The following is a 21,993-nucleotide window of genomic DNA, read 5'->3' as shown; positions in this document are numbered from 1 at the left end:
TTTTGTCTTAGCCCAGTGAGTATATATATATTTTAAAAAGTATGTATGGGATATATAAGTATGTTTCTGTTTGTGTATGTGTGTGTATAAAATGCATAGTGATACTTTTTAAACTGATTTAAAATTAATTTTAGACTTAATGGAGAATTGTACAGCTTCAAATTATTTTAAAAACTGGGGAGCATCTTTAGAAATGATCTAATTTCTTATAGGAGATCTTAATTGCCAAATCAGTCTCCCTACTTCAGCCTCTAATTAAAGGCATTCTGTTTGCCTGAAGCAATAGTTTGGTTTGGTTTGTGGTTTGGTTTGCCTACAGGGATAAGGGGAGGTGATGTTGGTTCATTTTCTATACTGGTTGAATAAAACTTCTGGTGTATTCAAGTGGTTTTTTATGCCCACTTAACATGATGGAGAAGAGAATGGCAATCCACTCCGGTACTCTTCCCTGGAGAATCCTCTGGACAGGGGAGTCTAGCTAGCTACAGTCCATGGGGTCTCAAAGAGTCAGACACAACGGAGCAACTAACACACTTGATGTCTGCTGCTTTCTGATTAGCTCTCCTGGCTGACGGAGATGCTTTGATTGTGCTGTTGATTAACTGTCATGGTTTAAGTTTTAGGAAAGAAAGTCCTTTGGATCTATTTTACTTTAATTCTTGAAGGGAAAGGGAAATTAACATTCAATCATCCCCTGTTACATACTAAGTATTAGATGTATTTACATCTGCTATTTTATTTAATCTTATCAAACTTCCAAAATGGTTATTGCCCTCGTTTTACAAGGTCACAGAATCAAAGAGAAATGGAACTGCTTCTTTATCAATGATTCAGTTGATTTGCACATGCAGATTAGACTCCATGTCATCTACTTATTTCTGTGAAATAAGAAATGTGTACCTGACAGAGGATAAAGTATAAGAAGTAAAATATTGCTTAATTCAGTAAACAAATATTAAGCACCTAGTATATGTCAGATAATGTATTAGGTATTTGAGAGTCAAAAAATAAAAAGTTTTTGATCCATAGTTTGAGGATGGTTATGCCATGGAAAAATAAACTCAGTCTGTTCTTAAAAATTCATCTTTCCTAAATATATTGAGTGTTATATATATATATATATATATATATATATATATATATAGGAAAGTAATTGATAACTCATTTAAGAGACATGTTTGGTGGTGTTCCCTTATTAATAAATATGCATTGATTTCCTTTTTTTTCCTTAGTCTAGATCAACACCATCCTATAGCACCATCCAATATCATTTAACAACATGATAAATATGTTGAATATTAGCAATTTTAGTAGCCACTAGCTGCACTTGCCTTTTGAGTACTTGAAAGGTAGCTGATGTGACTGAAGAATTAAGTTTTTAATTTTATTGACAGTTAATTTAAATTTAAATAGCCTCATGTGGCTAATAGAAGATACAAATAAATAGAAGACAGTTAATAAAACTATGATAGCTTTGTAGATGATAAAAAGGACACTTTTAATGTGATGTTAAATGAATAAGAAAAGTTCAGGAATGTGCAGGTATCAAAATTAAGTGTTCTTGAATGAAAACACCCAAGTTTGGATCACCAGTCTTTTGCTTTCTACTTCTGCTTATCTACTTGGATCTGATATTTAACCACTCTGTCTCAGTTTCCTTCTATGTAAGATGAAGATAGTAAGATCTACTTCATGACATTATTATATAAAGTTAACATTTTTATATAAGGCATGATATAAAGATAATGTCAGAGAAGGCAATGGCACCCCACTCCAGTACTCTTGCCTGGAAAATCCCATGGATGGAGGAGCCTGGAAGGCTGCAGTCCATGGCGTCGCTGAGGGTTGGACACAACTCAGCAACTTCACTTTGACTTTTCACTTTCATGCATTGGAGAAGGAAATGGCAACCCACTCCAGTGTCCTTGCCTGGAAAATCCAGGGGACAGGGAAACCTGGTGGGCTGCCGTCTATGGGGTCGCACAGAGTCAGACACGACTGAAGTGACTTAGCAATAGCAATAGCAATAAAGATAATGTGTGTGAAGAGGTTAGTTAGCACAATGCCTGGTACCAGGTATGTTCTTAGTTATCTTCTAATATGATAATGAATTTCTTACTGTGCTAAGTTATAGTATGGAGACCTAATACCTGAGAGGATGCTTATATTTGCCCAGATTATTCTATTTCTGAGAGGTGTGTTTTTAGACTTTTGACACTGTTTAGGGTATTGTTTTAGAGCTCATCATACTACGTAACATTTTTCTCTTGAGAAAAAAAAAAAATCTCTGAGGGAGACAAGATCTGATCCTTTGTAGGATGGGCTGATTTACTTAGGCGTAGGTGTCTTAGTGCACCAGCTCTGCACTCTGTAGAAAATTTGGTATTTAAGGAACTGGTGGGCCTCTGGTCTTTCTTTGTTTTGATAGATTAATCAATAGAGGCAAAGACAAGGTAGTTGGCATTGTGCTGTAATTCATTTTAAATGTTGTTGCATTTGTCTGTTTCAGTTACTGGCCGAAGAGTTGCCCCTGCGTCAGGGAATTCTAAAACAATTAAATGAAACAGGAGGAACAGTGCTTGTAAGTGCTCCCATAAGCCCAGAAGAGCAAGATAAACTTGAAAATAAGCTCAAGCAGACAAATCTTCAGTGGATAAAGGTTAGACATTAACCATCTGTCCTGTCACATGTGTTAAATGCTGCAAGCATTTCTTTTGTTTAATGGTGCTTAATTGGTAAGGCTGGGGAAAAAGGCTGGTTTTATGGATTGTTCTTTTGTTTTTATTTTAATTGACCATTCGATTTGGGTGTATGTATGATTTGTTGTGAATGGAAGGAATGTTGATGGTGAATGATGGTACAGTAATGACCAAATGCCCAGTTATATACCACTATTACTTTACATGAATTATTCTAAAGAAATAGACTGGAAAAAAGATGAAGTGATTCACTCAGTGTTCAGGTGTAGGTTGACAATATTTAAGCAAGATGGATGTTGTCCAGCTCAATGAGTATCATAAATCAAACTTACTTATCCTTACCAATAAGGTCGCCTGCAATGCAGGAGACCAAGGTTCGATTCCTGGGTCCGGAAGGTCCTCTGGAGAAGGAAATGGCAACCCACTACAGTATTCTTGCCTGAAGAATCCCATGGACAGAGTAGCCTAGCAGGCTACAATCCATGGGGTTGCAAGAGTCGGACACGACTTATCAACTGAACCACCACCACCAATACTATAGACTTAATCAAGGATCAATGCATGCTAAATTTCTCTAAAATATGTGTTATTTATTTACTGTTTATTTGTTTACTTAGTTGTGAGTCTTCATCTTTCTTGGATACTTATTAAATCTAATATTTTATTTTTTAAATATAATATTTTAAATTGTTTATCAAATTAATGCATACTCATTTTTAAAACCAAGTGATGCGTATGAATTTTAAAAAAAGCAACATCAGTTGGTCCATCAAAAGGCTATTTATCAAAAGGTTGTCCTCTCCGTACTGTATTCCTATGACAACCTCGTCATAAATCAAGTGAACATATATATATGAATCTGTTCTGGATTCTCTTGATTATCAATGTCCTTCAACTAGTACTGCAGTGGCTTTGTAACAATCATCTTCCTTTTTTTTTCAGTTCAGTAGTTTAATTTTTTAATGAAGATTTTGTGTTTTTAGAGCATTTTTAGGTTCACAGCAAAACTGAGAGGAAGTTACAGTGATTCCTCAAAGACTCCTCCCCCCAAATTCACACTTTCCCTTGTTATCAACATCTCCCACCAGAGGGGTTCAGTTCAGTTCAGTTCAGTCGCTCAGTTGTGTCTGACTCTTTGTGAGCCCATGGACTGCAGAACGCCAGGCTTCCCTGTCCATCACCAACTCCTGGAGCTTGCTCAAACTCATGTCCATTGAGTCAGTGATGCCATCCAACTATTTCATCCTCTGTCATCCCCTTCTCCTCCTGCCTTCAATCTTTCCCAACATCAGGGTCTTTTCCAATGAGTCAGTTCTTCACATCAGGTGGCCAAAGTATTGGAGTTTCAGCTTCAGCATCAGTCCTTCCATTGAATATTCAGGACTGATCTCCTTTAGGATGGACTGGTTTAATCTCCTTGCTGTCCAAGGGACTCTCAAGAGTCTTCTCCAACACTCCAACACAGTTCAAAAGCATCAATTCAAAGTACCAGAGGGGTACATTTAACAATCACCTTTCAACAGCTTGAGATACAATTTATATACTGTGTAATTCACCCATTTTAAAGTGTACAGTTCAATGGTTTTGGTATATTTACTTTTTAAATTGTACATATATATAACATAAGATTTGTCATTTTAACAATTTTAAGTATACAATTTATGGTCATTTATTATTTATTTCCACAATGTGAAACCATTACCATTATCTGTTTCTAAAACATATGCATTACCCCAGAGAAATTCTGTAACCATTAAGCAATAACTCCCCATCACCCTACCCCTGAACCCATCTCCCTAAAAGTAACCTCTAATCTACTTTCTGTCTGTATGATTTTGCCTGTTCTAGAGATTTCATACAAGTGGACTCACAATGTATCTGTCCCTTTGTGTTGAGATTATTTTACCTGGCATAAGGTGTTAAAGTTTCACCCATGTTGTAGTGGGTATCACTGAACAATCTTTTATTTTGTATGTGTGTATGTGTATATACACATACAATATATATATGTGAATATACACATTTGTTGTTGTTTAGTCCTAAGTTGTGTCTGACTCTTTTGCAACCCCATGGTTGGTAGCCTACCAGGCTTCTCTATCCATGGGATTTTCTAGGCAAGAATACTGGAGTGGGTTGTCTGGGTTCTCCAGGGGATTTTCCTGACCCAGGGATTGAACTTGCATCTCTTACATTGGCAGAGGGATTCTTTACTGCTGTTATATCTGGGAAATCCCTCCATTCTGAAAGAATAGTCTGAGAAGGCAACAACAACATATATTTGTGTGTGTATATATATACACATACATATGTGTATATATATGCATGTATACATACAATGCATATATGTATATATACCTATGTATATAAGTATACATGCATGTGTATGTATGTGTGTGCATATATATATACACACACATGTATATAATACACACACACAGACACAAACCCACATACTTGTTTTACAAAAAAAATTGGGTATAAAAATTCAAACCTTATTCTTCTTAGTCCAGATTGTTTTTTGCTGTTTTTGGTTCACCAAATAAATTTTAGAACCAACTTGCCAATTTTTACTAAAGCCTTCCAGAATATCGATTTGAATTGTGTTGAGCTTATAGATCAGTTAACATTTTTACAATATTGAGTGAAAATGTTGCATCCCTTCATTTATTGAGGAATCCTTTAATGCATTTTTAGAAATACTTTGTAGTTTTCAATCCAGAGGACCTACAATCCAGAGGATTAAATCCCAGATATTTGATGTTTTGGTCCTTTTATAAATGGGATTCATTTCAAGTTTTATTTTCTTTTTGTTGCTGACATATAAAAATAGATTTTTTTACATTAAACACACATCCAGTGTCCTTACCAGATTCACAAACTAATATCAATGTTTTGTAAAACATTTTGGATTTTTTTAATGTGCACAATCATGTCATCAAATAGAGGTAGTTTCTCTCTTTTCAGTCCTTAGGATTTTAATTGTTTTTGCATAAACTTGGGCCTGTAAAACAATGTTTAAGGGAAGGGGTGATAATGGGAGGCCTTGAGTCATTTCCTGTTTCAGGTGGTCTGCTTTCAGTAATTAATCATTAAATATTATGTTCCTTATAGGACTTTTTATAATCCTCTGAATCAGGTTAAAGAATTTTTTCCTTATGCTTTTTTCTCAAGTTTTTATTATGAATAGGTAACCTATTCATAACTTTCTCTGCATTTATTAAAAAGATCCTATGGTTTTTTTTTTTTCCTCTAAATGTGACAAACAACAGTCATTGTTTTTGGATTGTGAAACTACTCTAGGATTCCAGAAATAAATCCTATTGGTCATGATGTCTTCTACTTTTTTATAGATTGCTGGATTCAGTTTTCTAATATGCTGTTTATGATTTTTATATCTTTGTTCATGGCATAAAATGTTCTGTAATTTATTTTAGAATCCTTCTCGAGTGTTGATAGCAATGTTAGACTAGACTTAATAATAAAGTTCAGAGGTTCTCTCTTTCTTTGTTCTGGAATGATATAAAGACTGGTGAAAATTGGTGAATATTGGGATCATTTCTTCCTGAGATATTTGGAAGAATTCAGTTGTAAAGCCATTGGTGCATGGGGTGTTTTGTTTTGTTTTGTTGTTATTGTTGAGGTTTTTTGGTGAGAAAGATTTTGATAATGGATCCATTTCTTTAATAGATACAGGAATGGTTAGATTTTTTTTTCTTGGTGTGTCAGCTTTTATAAGTTGTGTCTTTCAAGAAATTTGTCCACTCCCATGCTATTTTCCCTTTTGGGGCTGTAAACATTTTTAATACTGCTAGCAATCCTCTGTATATTTATATTTAAGAAGGAGAAAATAGACTACAAGCTCTAAGTACACGAATGGATCTTGTTAACTGGGATATTTTACTTTAGGTGCTAAGGTAGAGAGCTGAGTCTCTTGTTGAAAGAGACCTTCAAAGTCTATAATACAGTGGGCTTTATTCTGAGCTATTCGTACCAATGCTAAAATTCTTTCCAGACACGAAGTTCAATTTCTTTAGGTATGAACCACACTCACTGTTTTGATTTGTTTATTTCTGCCTGTAGTTCAGTGTTAAAATAAGGCCATTCATTGTGTGGTAGTTTTGATATTGACACAAATTTTCATCTACAGGCTTTCATAAATGCTCTTATTCTCAGACATCAGGACATCTTTAATCCAAACACTATCCAGGTTTTGCCAAGTTCAGATCCCCTGTACTGAAGGCTTCTTCTCCCTTACTTTTTGTATCCCCATATGTACTGTCTCCATATATGCTTTTGACCTTCCAAGTATGTTTTGAAACCTCTCATCCACTTTTGACCACATTTCTACTACTTTATTGAGCACATTTAATACCTGTTAACTTTGTTCTATGCAAAATATAAAGCAAATTGTAATCCTTCAAACCGGGAGCAAATCCATACCAAGAAAATACCATGAAGTATAATTTTCATGTACTATGAAATGGATTCCTTCAAAACTAGCATAATTGCCTGTAAAGAATTGCTTGCCATTCATCAATACTCGACCAAATTGAGAGCCATGAAAAAGTTACACTGAGAAACATTTCTTTACATAGATGATTTGAAAAGAAAAAAAGAGACTGAGTTTTTAATTGTCAGAATATTCATTATATTTTTTAATTGATGATGCTGAAGTTCTTGAAGCAGATCATTTACATGACTGAAAAAATATTTATGAACTTAAATGAGTACCAATTATATGACATTAAATTCAAAATGTGTGTTTTGATCTCTATAATTCAAGCAATTAGATATTTGGGGGGGGAATCTTTTATTTTTACATATTGACACTTTCAGTTGTGTAAATAATCATAATTTAACATTTTAAGTTAATTTTGTCCTACTGTAAAATGTAAAGTTTCTTCCTTTAATGATTTCAGAATAGCCACATATACCTATAGACACTTGCATGTTGAGGGAAAGTATTTTCCAAGTAATTAAATGCTGTAGACACACAACACTTTTACAAATAAAATCATTCCTCATAAGAAGAGAACAAGGAGGGAAGATGCCCCCAAACATTCCTTGATATTACAAAATGGAACACAAAAATTATAATTGTAGGAAATGTGAGAGAACTGTCAAAAACTTATAATAGTAGCTTTGTGAATAGTGAAGCATATGTCAAGATTTTATCTTTTCTGCAACAGAATAGAATGTCAATTTTTTTATGATAGAAAATTAAAACTAAAACTATGAACACCATCTTGTGTAGACTTATTTTCTATATCACTCATAACATCTGTGTCTTTATCCCAATATTATAATTTTTATACTATGTCTTTGCCATTAAAGTTCATAGAATTTGGAATCTTATTCACTAGTCATATTAAAAAGCATTTGTCTCTTCTCAACCCTAATGCCACCCTATCCCTGTTGAATTAAATTTAAGAATGGAAAATGAATGATTAAAGCCAATTTATGTCATTACACAAGTCAACAGTTAAAAAAAAATAAGGTGGTCAAGATGATCAAGAGATGGTCTTGATCATCATTAAACTTTAAATTCTCAGTCATTAGAAGAGAGAGGAAATGATGGTGACTCCCCTGCCTGTATTCTCTAGCAAGCTCCTCCATTTAAAACTAGAGTGTTAGAATTGTAACTAGTAGGTCATGGTTGCTGGAATATAGACATGCAGTTCCTTAACATATAGTATTTCTAAAAACATCCTGCTAATATAATACCTGATGTCAGGTGCATTTTTCCACAGCTGACTCTATCACATTGTACCTTGTGTATTTAGCCAACTTACCAATTATTTTGACACTTTTATGTTTTATTACCGAATACAGAAAACAGTGATGGGAGATAATATAGCTGTGCCTTTAAGAGAGTGGTGGACTCTCTAACGGGTTTGTTGCAAAACTGTTTTAACTTGCTGTGGCCGAACCAGCACTGTGTATAACACAGGTGGAAAATGTTGCTTTGAGGTGAAATATAGGTCTTGGTTTAAACTGTGGTTTCCTCCAGATAAGGACCATGAAGTGATATCCTCATTTTTGTCTGATGTGTATTTTGAGTTTTACAATCTAACAATAATATCCATAAGATCTACAGGATGGCAATGTAATTAAAGCTAACGTCTGTGGGGGTTTTTTTCTTTCTTTCTCTGAGTGTCCCACTCTCTAATCTTCATACGCATGTCTGATTCTGTGTTGATTTCAATATACTCATCATATTTATTTGTATGTTCTCTGAACTTGTGTGTGTGTGTGTGTGTAGATAGGGAATGTTCTCTCCCTTCTAACCTCTCCCCACCACTATTACTCTCTCTTTTTTTTTCTCTGTAATGTATGTCTTTGCCTAGGTGGCTCTAGTGGTAAAGATCCCACCTGCCAATGCAGGAGACAAAAGAGATGTGGGTTCGATCCCTGCATCAGGAAGATCCCCTGGAGAAGGGAACGGCAACCCATTCCAATATTCTTCTCTGGAGAATCCCATAGACAAAGGAGTCTGGTGGGCTACAGATCACAGGGTTGCAAAGAGTTGGACATGACTGCAGTAGCTCATGTGAATTGATAACTATCTATGTCTACCATGAATCTACTTTTCTAAATGCATACGTGTCAGGGTTTTTTGTGCCTGAGTAGCATATGTGACACATTCTCTCCTACTCTCTTTTAATCCTTCTTTTATCTTCTCCTGCCCTTGACACTTTGTGTTCCCTTTTCTTTACTGCTCTTTTAGCAGTTACATGTAGGTATTTTTTCAACTACCCATTTCAGTTCAGTTCAGTCGCTCAGTCGTGTCCGAGTCTTTGCAACCCCATGGACTGCAGCACCCTTGGCTTCCCTGTCCATCACCAACTCCCAGAGCTTGCTCACACTCATGTCCATGGAGTCAGTGATGCCATCCAACCATCTCATTCTCTGTCATCCCCTTCTCCTCCTGCCTTCAATCTTTCCCAGCATCAGGGTCTTTTCCAATGACTCATTTCTTCACATCAGGTGGCCAAAGTATTGGAGCTTCAGCATCAGTCCTTCCAATGAATATTCAGGACTGATTTCCTTTAGGATTGACTGGTTTGATCTCCTTGCCATCCAAGGGACTCTCAAGAGTCTTCTCCAACACCACAGTTCAGAAGCATTAGTTCTTTGGCACTCAGCTTTCTTTATGGTCCAATCTCACATCCATATATGACTACTGGAAAAACCGTAGCTTTGACTAGATGGACCTCTGTTGGCAAAGTAATGTCTCTGCTTTTGAATATGCTGTCTAGGTTGGTCATAACTTTCCTTCCAAGGAGTAAGCGTCTTTTAATTTCATGGCTGCAGTCACCACCTGCAGTGAATTTGGAGCCCAAGAAAATAAAGTCTGTCACTGTTTTCATTGTTTCCCCATCTATTTGCCATGAAGTGATGGGACCGGATGCCATGATATTCATCTTTTGAATGTTGAGTTTTAAGCCAGGTTTTTCACTCACCTCTTTCACTTTCATGAAGAAGTTCTTTAGTTTCTCTTTGCTTTCTGTCATTAGGGTGGTGTTATCTGCGTATCTGAGGTTACTGATATTTCTCCCGGCAATCTTGATTCCAACTTGTGCTTCATCCATTCCAGCATTTCATGTGATGTACTCTGCATATAAGTTAAATAAACAGGGTGACAATATACAGCCTTGACACACTCCTTTCCCAATTTGGAACCAGTCTGTTGTTCCATGTCCGGTTCTCTTGCTTCTTGACCTGCATACAGACTACCCATTACTTAAAACCAAAATATTTTTTATCAGTCTTAATTTTGAATCACCTTATAAGCTTCTTGTACTTGATTGAAAAAGTAGAAAGATGGAACATTTCTTTTGTAGGCTCATAGCATTATTCAGATGGAAGGAGCTTAATGAAACCAAATTACTCTCACATCTTCTAGATTAGAACACTAAATCCTAGAAAGATTATATGACTTATTTGAGAACACATTATTTAAATATAAAAATTATTTACAAATTATTGCAAAATATAGTTTTGATTCAGTGTTTTCCCATGTCATTCCATTGTTCATTTGAAGGAAAACTTCAGGTTTCTTTTCATTTAAAGAAATCATATGAATGATTTTGCTTTGCTTTTTGCCCTTTTTGGAAAACTGAATGCCGTATTTTCAACTTATATTCCAGAACCTTCTTTACTATGAACCACTTGTAATTATCTAATACAAGAAACCATGTTTATTTCAGAATTAGTTATATGTCTACTATTTTTGATGTTAAATAACTTTATAGGTAGTATATATTATACATTCCTATTAGTCATAATAAATTTCATTGTATTAAATATATTTAAAATTTTGCCTCATAGTTTGCCATTTATTTTTAAATAGTAAGTTACTATTCTAGTTTGTTCATGCCTGGGAAATCCCATGGACAGAGGAGCCTGGCAGTCTACAGTTTATGGTGTCACAAAGAGTCAGACATGGCTTAGTGGCAAAACAACAATAATAAGAAATTTTACTAGAAAGTGAATTTCAGTTAAGTGCCTTTTAACAAAAAAACTATGACATTACTTTTAAAAAGTAAGATTTAAAAATTAATTTATGTAGCAAAGCTTCTATATAGGAGTAAGTTTTGTAATATTGATAATAGTCAAGAATCATTTTCAAAATAAATCACAAAATAAATATTATGAAAGTAAAAATACAGATGGTGAAATTCATAGGCCAAATGATCTATATTGTACAAATAACTGTATCCAGATTTCCAGAAATCTGGTTCATTTTGTATTAATCCCTAATTATGTTACTTCTTAGTATCCATTCGTGTAGTAAACATTTTACATTTGTTCATTTGTGTCAGGTGAACAAATATTTGGTCATTTTCCAAATATGATTGCCATGCAATGCCAGTAGTTATTTGCCATTACTACAAATGTGAGTAAAAACGAGAAAATTAAATCAAGCTAAAGCTTGGCTTTTCCATCCCTTGCTCAAAAACAGACATTTGCTCTGATTGATTATTTTCCTAGCAAAGGCCATGATTAATAGATTGTGCTAGTAGTGAGCATTCAATCCTGCCCTTAATGTGAATTACTTTTTTTAACAAAAGAAAAGAATCTTTAAAAGCAATTTTTTTAAAAAAAGTGTTGTTTATCTATTTACTACTAACATATACAGCCTGATAATTCTTGGAAGTTCATCATCTTGAAAGTTTCTTTTATATAGTTAATAATTTATTCATTCATTTCAATAGTTCATTCAACAGACATCTAATGAGTGACCAGTATGTGCCACATGCTCTCCTAAGCATATCATAATCAATTCCCACTCTTGCATTATTTAAAAGACATTCAGAATTACATAGAGCTAGGCAACCCACTCCAGTGTTCTTGCCTGGAGAATCCCAGGGACGGGGGAGCCTGGTGGGCTGCCGTCTATGGGGTCGCACAGAGTCGAACCCGACTGAAGCGACTTAGCAGCAGCAGCAGCAGGCATTATAACTTTTCATACCTCTAATTTGTAGTTAATAAATAGTTTGAAGCTGAGAGTTGACTGACAGAGTAGTAAAGTTTATAAAACAAGCATCCTTGACTTTGCTTCATATAATTTCACAGTGAGATAGGGGTCTTTACTAGGTTGTGTGTCATGATTCATGGCTGTGCCTGTTATCCCATCATTATTTTCAACAGCTTCCTCTTTCACTCTCAATAGTGAGCTCCCACTTTGGAAGACTGAAAAAAATATAAGGTTACCCCAGAGGCCTACTTTTAAGAGCCTGGGAGTGGCATCAGGCTCTTAAAAGTAGGCCTGACCCAGTAGTCAGTAAGTATTATTATTATCATCACCACTAATGTCTTCTTGACACCTCAGTAAGTTAAGACATTTGGCCTGTCCTTGTCGGACACGACTGAGCGACTTCACTTTCACTTTTCACTTTCATGCATTGGAGAAGAAAATGGCAACCCACTCCAGTATTCTTGCCTGGAGAATCCCAGGGACAGAGGAGCCTGGTGGGCTGCCATCTATGGGGTCGCACAGAGTCGGACATGACTGACGCGACTTAGCAGCAGCAGCAGAAACCTGACTGCTGTTACTATTACCCACCAGAGTTCTTGGCCTCCTCATCAATAGAAATTGATCAGAGGCCAGAAAGTTCTTGGCCTCCTCATCAATAGAAATTGATCAGAGGCCAGACAAGAAATTCAGGGGGTCAAATACAAATAACAGTTTCCTTTGCTTGCTCACTCCCCAAGGAGGGGCGAGCTTGTTCTTTACATTGGTGAGGGTAGGAATCGGGTGAAAGAGGTGGCTTAGGTGGTTTGCCCACCCCTTTGTGGTGTTGTGTACAGGGGGACAGGCACAGTACCCTGCTTTTGTTCAGGCTCTTCAGAAGTGGCAGTTGGGTCTTCTGATCTCTCTGTATCTCTTGTCCAGAATTTCCCCTAACTGTGCATGCATGCAGTTATTTTCAGTCTCATGTTTCTTTGTATTTTGTTGCTTGAGGAGAGATAGGTCCAGGTGCAAGCATTGCAGCACTGCAGCAAAGGGTCCTAGTTTCCTGCCTGTCCCATTACTACTGAATTAATCAGAATTTAACAGCAGTAAGTTTATAATAATGTGTGATTTTTAACTTTCTAAACGACTTCAGGCAGTGCCAAGAATATAGATCAGACATTTCACAAACAAAAAGTAAACTGGAGTTGTGAAAAAGCAGTTTATTGTGGTGGTTAATAGTGAGGTTTATGGATTATAGCTTTCACCCTTCAGTTATAATATCTGCAAAATTCAGGTAATCATATAACATACTTTCCAGGTTTGGGTAAAAATTCAATGAGGCATGGAAAATGCATAACACAGCATTGGGTGCATTGTAATTGGTCAAAAATGTTAACTTTGAACATTAGGTATAATTTTAGAACAGAAAAACACAAAGACCAAGCACAAAATTCTGAGTCACCATTTTTTTTTAAGTGTGATAAGAGCAACTTAACAGGAGATCTACACTCTTCACACATTTTTAAGAGTACAATACAGTACTGTTAACTATAGGCACTATACTTTATAACATGTCTCCAGAAACTTTTCATCCATTGAACAATTTACGTTTCGCTTTCACCCTTGCCCCATAACCATCATTCTATGCTTCATTGTTTCTGTGAGTTTGGCTATTTTAGATACCTCATTGAAACGGAACCATGCAGTATTTGTCCTTCTGTGACTGTTTTGTTGTTGCTGTTGTTGTTGTTGTTTTGGCTAATCATAATATCCTCTAGGAAGATCCACATACTTACATTTGGTGGGGGACTGAATAATACTCACCATCTTAAAAAAAAAAAAAAAAAAAAACAGCTATAAATATGGTCCTTAGGGAAAAAGCTGAAATAAACATGTGCCGCCCATTTTATTTATTAAAATAAACAAAATCCACAAGCTGGACCAGAGGAGAGACAGAGGCTCTAAGACTAAGACCCCTAATGAAGAACACAGAGAATTTATATCCTGTATTCTCCATTTCCAGTGATCTCATTATTCCCATTATCTAGGACTGACTAGCATTTCAGATAAAAAGTGCTGGAAAATGATTTGTTTTTCCTTCTCACATTGGCTGTGAAGTAAGTCTAAGTAGTCCACCATGGTTTTGAAACATCAACATTTTCATGCTGGAAGTATAAGCAGAATTCCAGATGACATAACCCTGAGCACCTTTGCAATATACTCAGCTGACTTGAACTTAGAAATCCAGACAGGGTGTGATTGAGCCTACACACTGCTTCCCTGCCCCCTTCCCCTACCTCCATTCATCATGTTGGTTTCCTCTGTTTTGATGGAATGAGTGATGAGAAAGCATTTGTAGAAAGTTTCATTGGTGCTAGATAATGTTCAGTTAGGAAACTTCAGCCTAATACTAGATAATTTGTTCACTTCAGTGCTGTGTTCTTTTTAAAAATATGAAAAGTGAAAGTGTTAGTCGCTCAGTTGTGTCCATCTCTTTGTGACCCCGTGGACTGTAGCCCACCAGACTCCTCTGTCCATGGAATTCTCCAGGCAAGAATACTGGATTGGGTAGCCATTCCCTTCTCCAGGGGATCTTTCTGCCCCAGGGATCAAACCCTCTCCTGCATTGCAGCTGGATTCTTTACAGTCTGAGCCACCACGGAAGCTCTTTTAAACATATGGACAAACAAAAATCCAACGTGCATTGTAAAGCACTGATACTTGTGCATCACGTCATTTCCATATTAAAATTTTACTTTTCCACTATATACATACTGAGAATGTGCACGGAGTATGTAAATTTGTCATTTAAATATGCTGTGGACCAGATTTTATTAAAGGTAAACTACTTTCAGATGAAAAACAGATGTGACTATTCTTGGCAAACTTTCTTCCCTGTTCTAAATGAATTTAACATGAAGAGAAGTATAATGATGATTTAAAAAAAAAAAGGAAAAAAAAAGTATAACTCTGACCTTCAGTATGACATTTTTTAAAGTAAGTCCTTTATTAGCACAAAGATTTTTGCCTTATAGCAAAGAATATTAGAAAGGAAACGAAATGATATGATAAAAAGAGATTTTGCTAATATAAAAAGTTGCTCCTCTTGTATCTACAATGCCTTTGCTTCAGAATGACTAGATTATATAGTGCCAACTCTTACACTAGAGGGATTGCCTTTCTTTCTAATAACTTAACAACCTTGAAATGTCATTAAATGGAGGTTTTCATATACTAACTCCTTAATCTGAGGTTGAATAACAAATGAAAATTAAAGATGTATTGAAGAGCACAAGATTCTAAATTCTAACCCAGTTTCATTTATTGCATCATGTGCAAAAGCCAATAAATAATGCAAAAATAAAATAACAGTGCTATTTTATAAAAGGTCAGTAATAGCAGAAATGAACTTTTGTCACATCTCTATGCTTATACTGTAAGTTGTGTGAGTTTATTTATGTACCTAAAAGAATTTAATACTAAATCCTAACTACTTTGTACATCTTAGCTGACCCCTAGTACTTCAAGCCTTAGAAAAGAGACACTGTATGTTGGACTGGTTGATGTATCCCATTTTTGTTGTAGACCACCTGCCAGGGCTTATAACAGATCTGTAATGGGTTTCATACCTTTTATTGTGTAGAAAATGGATTGATAGATTAGGCCTGAAGCCAGTGAACCGTGGAACCCCAGGTTTGCAGGCAAGAGTTTATCACCCTTTGATGTTATTTCTGTCTCATGTCAGCTGAGAAGGATGAGCTAGATTATCTGAGAGTAAACTGGATGCCAAAATCAGCCTTCCCCTCATTTATCCACCTTATCGTTCATGGCGAGGCCACTGTATTGGTTATGAAGGGACTGGTAAGGGCATGGTGGACATATTTTGTTCTGCTGCCTTTTAATTTATTTACTGATATGAGAATTAATTACAAGACATCAGCGAGACTATTTCCTTGTTTGTTGCTAGAGAAAATCAATCTGTTTTGCTTTAGAGGTAAAAGTATTTGAACTGAATGGTGCAGTTCTAATTTGCAAACGTTTTCAGTTATCACTGGAAAAAGTATACACCATCTTTGGCACAGTTAGCCAAGAGTGGATGGAAAAAGATGGCCCAGGAAATGGGCCAGAAACCAAAGTCATTGCAAGGATACTTCAAGAAAATTCTGTTTGATAGTTGCAATCAGTAGGCAATCTGTGACTGATAAGTATACCTTAAAGGCAGTCTAAAAATAAATTTCTTGGAAAGGTGAAAACTTCTGCCTGGTCTTGATATGAGCGACATCAACAGTTTTGAATGGGGCAATAAACTTGGGCCCACTTAGACAGTTATAAAAGAATGAAAATCTGTTTTTCAATCACAGTCTCAATGATCATTGTGAATATTGCTTTTGTTGCTATTACAATTGTTACAAATCCTAGACTAGAACAGTTACCTCCTCGAAGCTGCCTTATTGTTTCGTTTACATCAACAATGTGCATCTTTCCACTGGAATCGCCGATGATGCTGGTGAAGGATGAGAGAAAAATTAGTGTTCAGGTGCTACATAGGTACTCATGCATTGGTGACCAATACAGGATAGCCCAGGAAACAGGAACATTAATAGGAAAGATGCTCAGTGGTTAAGATTTTATAGGGCTTGAGAGTGGATGAAAACAATGTTTAAGCACTAAAATAAGGAAGTGGTTGACATTAACCTCTTCAATTTATCCTTAGACTGGAATGCAACATGATTAAATACTCACTTCTACTTTGAATGAAGAATCAATTTTCTTAAGACACTGCTTTCCAATTTCTCACATAGGCCTTACGTAGGTACTTCTGAATGTGACCTCACATGTTGTAATGGTTTATGTAATGACTGGTCCTGCCTCATCTTCCTACCCTCCTCCAACCTCAACTCACTATTGCAAAGATCACTAAACTTGGCGCTAATAGCTGAGTCCCAAAGAAGATTCATCACTCACTAGCTCAGAAGTATGGGCTATTTACATAAAATTTTCACTTCCATGTCCTCATGTTTACAAAGGTAGTGCCTTATGAGGCTTATTTGCTCATCAACAGTTCAGTGAGGAACTAAAGACACAATATGTATTTTAATACTCTTCTATATTTTAAATTATGGTTACTGTTATAAGATGGGTATTATAAAATTCTAAGGAAGAAAGAGTCTCTGTGTCATCACGCAGAGCAGCATTTTCCATCATTAACACATACATGAACTACTTAGGGATTTTGTTAAAACAAGATTTCTGATTCAGTGGGTGTTGTGTAGGATCTGAGACACGACATTCCCATCAGGCTTCCAGGTGATGCCAGTGCTCTAGACCTGGGTCTCCACTTTACACACTAAGGATATGAAAGATGGCTGTCAGGAATCTGTGTGGGATTTGACTGTCAGTCCCATTCATTGGCAGATTCAGGCAGTGTATTTTCAGATAGTGGTGAGGCTTTTTCTAAAACTGTTTCTCTCTTGGTTTGTGTGAAGCACATCCATCCAAACCCAGAGGATAAACATTCAGCTTTGACAGAACCCATGACCACTTGCAACCTGTTTATACTTTTGAGACATAAGCCTTTGTGGATTTATAACCCACATATGCCCGCCTCATGTACCTTGTACTCTCAGATCCATTCCAGGTCCTCCTCCCCCTATGGTGTATATTGCAAGAAGTTGACCTTGGCCCGCATTATCCCCCAGCTTATTCCTTGATCACCAGCTTCTGGGTAGATATAACCCATTGGAGGCTTTGGCAGCAGACTGGAAAGCAGAGGGAGGAAAAAAGTCAAAGTATTTTTTCCCCTCCTTCATTGCCTCAGGCAATGGCTGATGAAGAGTATGTAGCTGCTATTAAATCTTCTAATAATGTTCTTCTAAAAACCCTTCTCCACCGGTTACCTCCATTAGTTTGCTATGAATTTTTGTACAGGTGTCTTTGCAAAGCATTGAATCTGCCTTCAGTTACACTTTCAAATTCACACTTCTTTTAAGATTTGGAACTCTGGCAATATTATTGAGGAACTCTTAACCAAGTTTCACTCCCATTTCAGGCCTTCCCTTAGAGGTCAGTTACCCAGTGCTACAAAAGTATTAGGTAACAAACCCTGTACAATATTGGGTTGGCCAAAATTGTGTTTGTGTTTTTCTGTACAGGGTTATGGAAAAACCTGAAAGAACTTTTGACCAACCCAATAATTGACTTAAAAATGATAATCATTTTTAATTGCACTCAGTCTGTGGATCAGCTAGGCTGATAAAGCAGAAGCTTGGATGATCTCAGAAGATCTCACTCACACTTTTTCCATCAGCTGATAGGTTACTGAGAGCTGGCTTATCTAGGATTCACCACCACTCCATTTGGTCTCTCCTACCTAGCTAGCCTGAACTGTTTCTCATGCAGAAAAAAGGATTCTAATAGATAAAGCAGAAGTGTACACGTCCTCTTGAGGCCCAGGCTCGGAACTGGCTTGCTGTCATTTCTAATACACTCTTAAACGGGACACAAAACCAGTCCAGATTCAAGAATTAGGGAAAAGGTGCACCTCTTGATGGTAAGAACTTTAAAAGTCATGTTGCAAAGAGATGTGCATATACAAAGGTCATCAATGCACTTGGTTGACCATTACCTTTAATCTGTCAGGTTTCTTACTCATAAGTAAGATATTCCATTAAGATACATTCCTATGTACTTAATCAACCGATGTGCTTAGTCGTTCAGTTATGTCTGACTCTTTGTGACTCCATGGACTGTAGCCCACAAGGCACCTCTGTCCATGGGGATTCTCCAGGCAAGAATGCTGGAGTGGGTTTCTATGCCCACCTCCAGGGGATCTTCCCAGCTGCAGGGATTGAGCCCAGGTCTCCTGCATTGTGGGAAGATTCTTTACCATCTAAGCCACGAGGGAAGCCCTAATCAACCAATACTAACTCTCATATAATGTTAGCTCAGGATCAATAGTTTCAAAAGCTAGTAGTCTTGAGACTCACAAAAATTTGCAAATATACTTTATGTGAAATCCTAGGAGAGTAGCAGCATTTGTTTATTGGTATATTCGGTATTTATTGTCTCCAGTATTGAAAATATCTTGCTAGAAGAGGAGGATGAGTTATGAATGAAACAGACACCTGAGTTTATGAATCGAACATTTTATGAGAGGAGACAACATTAAACTACTTACATAATGATAAATGCAGTTGTTATCATTGTCTTGTTAGATTTGTTAGCTTGTAGACTGAGCTACAGTAATCAAGAGACTCCAGATTTCAATAACTTAAGCAGTATAGACATTTGTATCTTTTGCACATAAATCCCAGCCTAGCTACATAGTCTCTGCTTTAAAAATTATTCAAGGAACCAAGGGAACCAAAATAACTATGCTATCCTCAATATATTGCTACATTTCAGAATCTCCACAAGGATCACCCAAATATCCATGTACTTCTTTCCGATGTCTATACTCACTGCCTCTCTGAGGCAGACCATCCATAGTCCCACTCACTTAACTAAAGCCAGATCAAAGTCCATTAGCTTGGGGATGTATCATATCTTCATCACATTCATACGTGGCTCCTCATGGTCTAGGGACCTATAAAGTAAATGTCATGCTATCTGTTCCCACCACAACCAAATCTGAATGGTGGAGCAAGAAAAAGCCCAAAGATATAAGTATTGGAGCACTTCTGTAAAACTTACATTGTGAAGTCAGTGCTTTCCCATCCCCCTTCCTCTTACCCCTCACTGCAGACTAGGAGATTTCAGGTGGAAGCTAGGAAGAATGGTTTAATAGAACTCCTTTGAAGGAAGAAGTGGAAAGAATCATTGCTTTCTGAATCACCCAGCTGTCTAAGTGCATGTGTGTGCATGCTCAATTGTGTCTTACTCTTTGCAACCCCATGGACTGTAACCCACCAGGCCTCTGTCCATGGGATTTCCCAGGCAAGAATACTAGAGTGGGTTGCCATTTCCTCCTCTAGGAGATCTTCCCACCCCAGGGATCAAACCCACATCTCCTACATTGGCAGGCAGACTGTTTACCACTTGATCTACCTGGGAAGCCTGTCTAAGTAATAATTGCTTAGTTCAAGCTGTGGTGAGAATGTGAGCATGTAACAGAGTATGGGGCCTGAGACAGTACAGAGGAAGAAGGAATGGTTTTGGATAATAGAAATATATAGTAGATTTGATTTGGAAAAAAAATTAAAATTTTGTTGGGTTCCCTTGTTTTGGATAGTTGTTTTGTTTAGTCACTAGGGTTAAGGGCAGCCTTTCCCTGGATGCACAAGAAGTTTATATTTCCTTTCTCTAATTCTATCTCTGACCAGGATGCTGGCCTTGTCATTGACTTCTTCCCTGGGACCAGAGTTGTTATATTAATCCTGGAGGAGACAGAGAAGCCACTATCTCCACTAACAATTTACATAATGATTTGCCTACAATTTGGTGCTAATTAAAATGTGAAAAGAGTGCTGATATTGTTTGGAAGTGTAATAAGGTCACTCCTTGTTCCTGAGAGCAAAGATAATGTCACCAAAAAGGATCTCGTGCATATTTACATAAGAGCAGAAACAGGAAAGACAGAAGGGATGATGTGAACCCAGGTGTCGTCACGTAGTCTGGCATAGGCAATGGAATTTTTAAAAATGGAATTCTGCTAGGCTTTGAAGCTTTGACTTACTTCTGTATAGTTCTACACATTGCTAGCTTGCTTCATTTAAATTTTGATCTCACTCTGTTCTGGTTATATAGGCTATACAAGAAACTACCCTACAAGTGGTTTAAAACAGCAAACTATTATTGTGTCTCATGATTCTGAGAGTTGACCACAACATTTTTCTGCTTCACATGGTGTCAATTAAGGTGCAGGGAAAGCTGGGAAATCCAAAATGGCCTCACATGAGCGGTAGTTGGTGCAGGCTGGGAGTTTGGCTGGAGCCGGGAGGCCAGGAGCCTCCATCTGTTTCCAGTTTGCTTTCCCCACATGGCTCCTTGGGCTTTCTCACAGCTTGGTGTTTGAGTTCCATGAAGAAGAGTCCAAAAGAACACTAATGTTCAAGTCTTTTTCAAGCTTTATGTTTGTACCACACTTGTTAATATCCCATTGGCCAAAGCTATGATATACAGCTAAGTTCAGTCAAAATGAGAGTGAACAGCATAGAGATGAATTCTGGGAGGCATGACTCACTAGCACTGCCCAATAACAGTCTACTGCAGAGTCCTTACTAGTGTATGAACTCTCTGTGTCTTGGCTTCCTTATCTGAATATTGGGACAAAAATGACACTTCAAAAATGGATTCAATGAGAGATAAAATACATGCAAACTCAGAGACATGCCTCTACAGAGTGAAATACCAATAAATAATAGCCATTGTTGTATATATATACATTTTAGTATCATTCCTACAGAGTTAAATAAAAATTTTCCAGACAGTGACAAAACCATAAAACAGTAACAGATGATAAACTTGCACCTTAATCTGCCTTCCCTTCAAGCTCTTCAGATGTGTCAATAGTATGAATGATAGCTGTGTTATGAAACCACCAATACACTATTCTGCAATGCCTGGTTGATTCTGACAAGAGCCTCTACTACTCACAAAATTCCAGGCAAGCAAACCTTATGCCTACTGGGGGTGAGGGATGCTAAGGGTTCAGCAAAGGCAGAAGTTCCTCAGTAAATTTATCTTCTAGTCCATCCCCTCTATAATGCAACTCTGACTATATTCTGATGTTTTCTCCCACTAGTCATTTTCAGGCAGGCTGGCGTCCTGCTGAGACTGCCAAATATTCTTCCCTTTTGTCCTCTGTCCTTTGTTTGTCCTACCCTGCCTGAGCCA

At 36.9% G+C, this 21,993-nt stretch overlaps 1 protein-coding gene across 10 annotated transcripts in view; it reads left to right on the top strand.

Moving 5' to 3' along the window:
* The window catches only part of DMD (dystrophin), a 2,656,945-nt gene that overhangs the window by 1,803,484 nt on the left and 831,468 nt on the right, over positions 1 to 21,993 (top strand). For all 10 annotated transcript variants that reach the window (XM_027533579.1, XM_027533577.1, XM_027533571.1 and 7 more), the window contains one exon: positions 2,510 to 2,659. In XM_027533579.1, coding sequence (XP_027389380.1) covers positions 2,510 to 2,659 — 150 coding nt within the window. The remainder of the gene's footprint in view (positions 1 to 2,509; positions 2,660 to 21,993) is intronic.

Source organism: Bos indicus x Bos taurus, chromosome X (assembly GCF_003369695.1).
Source record: "Bos indicus x Bos taurus breed Angus x Brahman F1 hybrid chromosome X, Bos_hybrid_MaternalHap_v2.0, whole genome shotgun sequence".
Taxonomy (NCBI): domain Eukaryota; kingdom Metazoa; phylum Chordata; class Mammalia; order Artiodactyla; family Bovidae; genus Bos; species Bos indicus x Bos taurus.
Note: the sequence above shows the minus strand (reverse complement) of the source record. Positions and strands in the feature narration are given on the sequence as shown.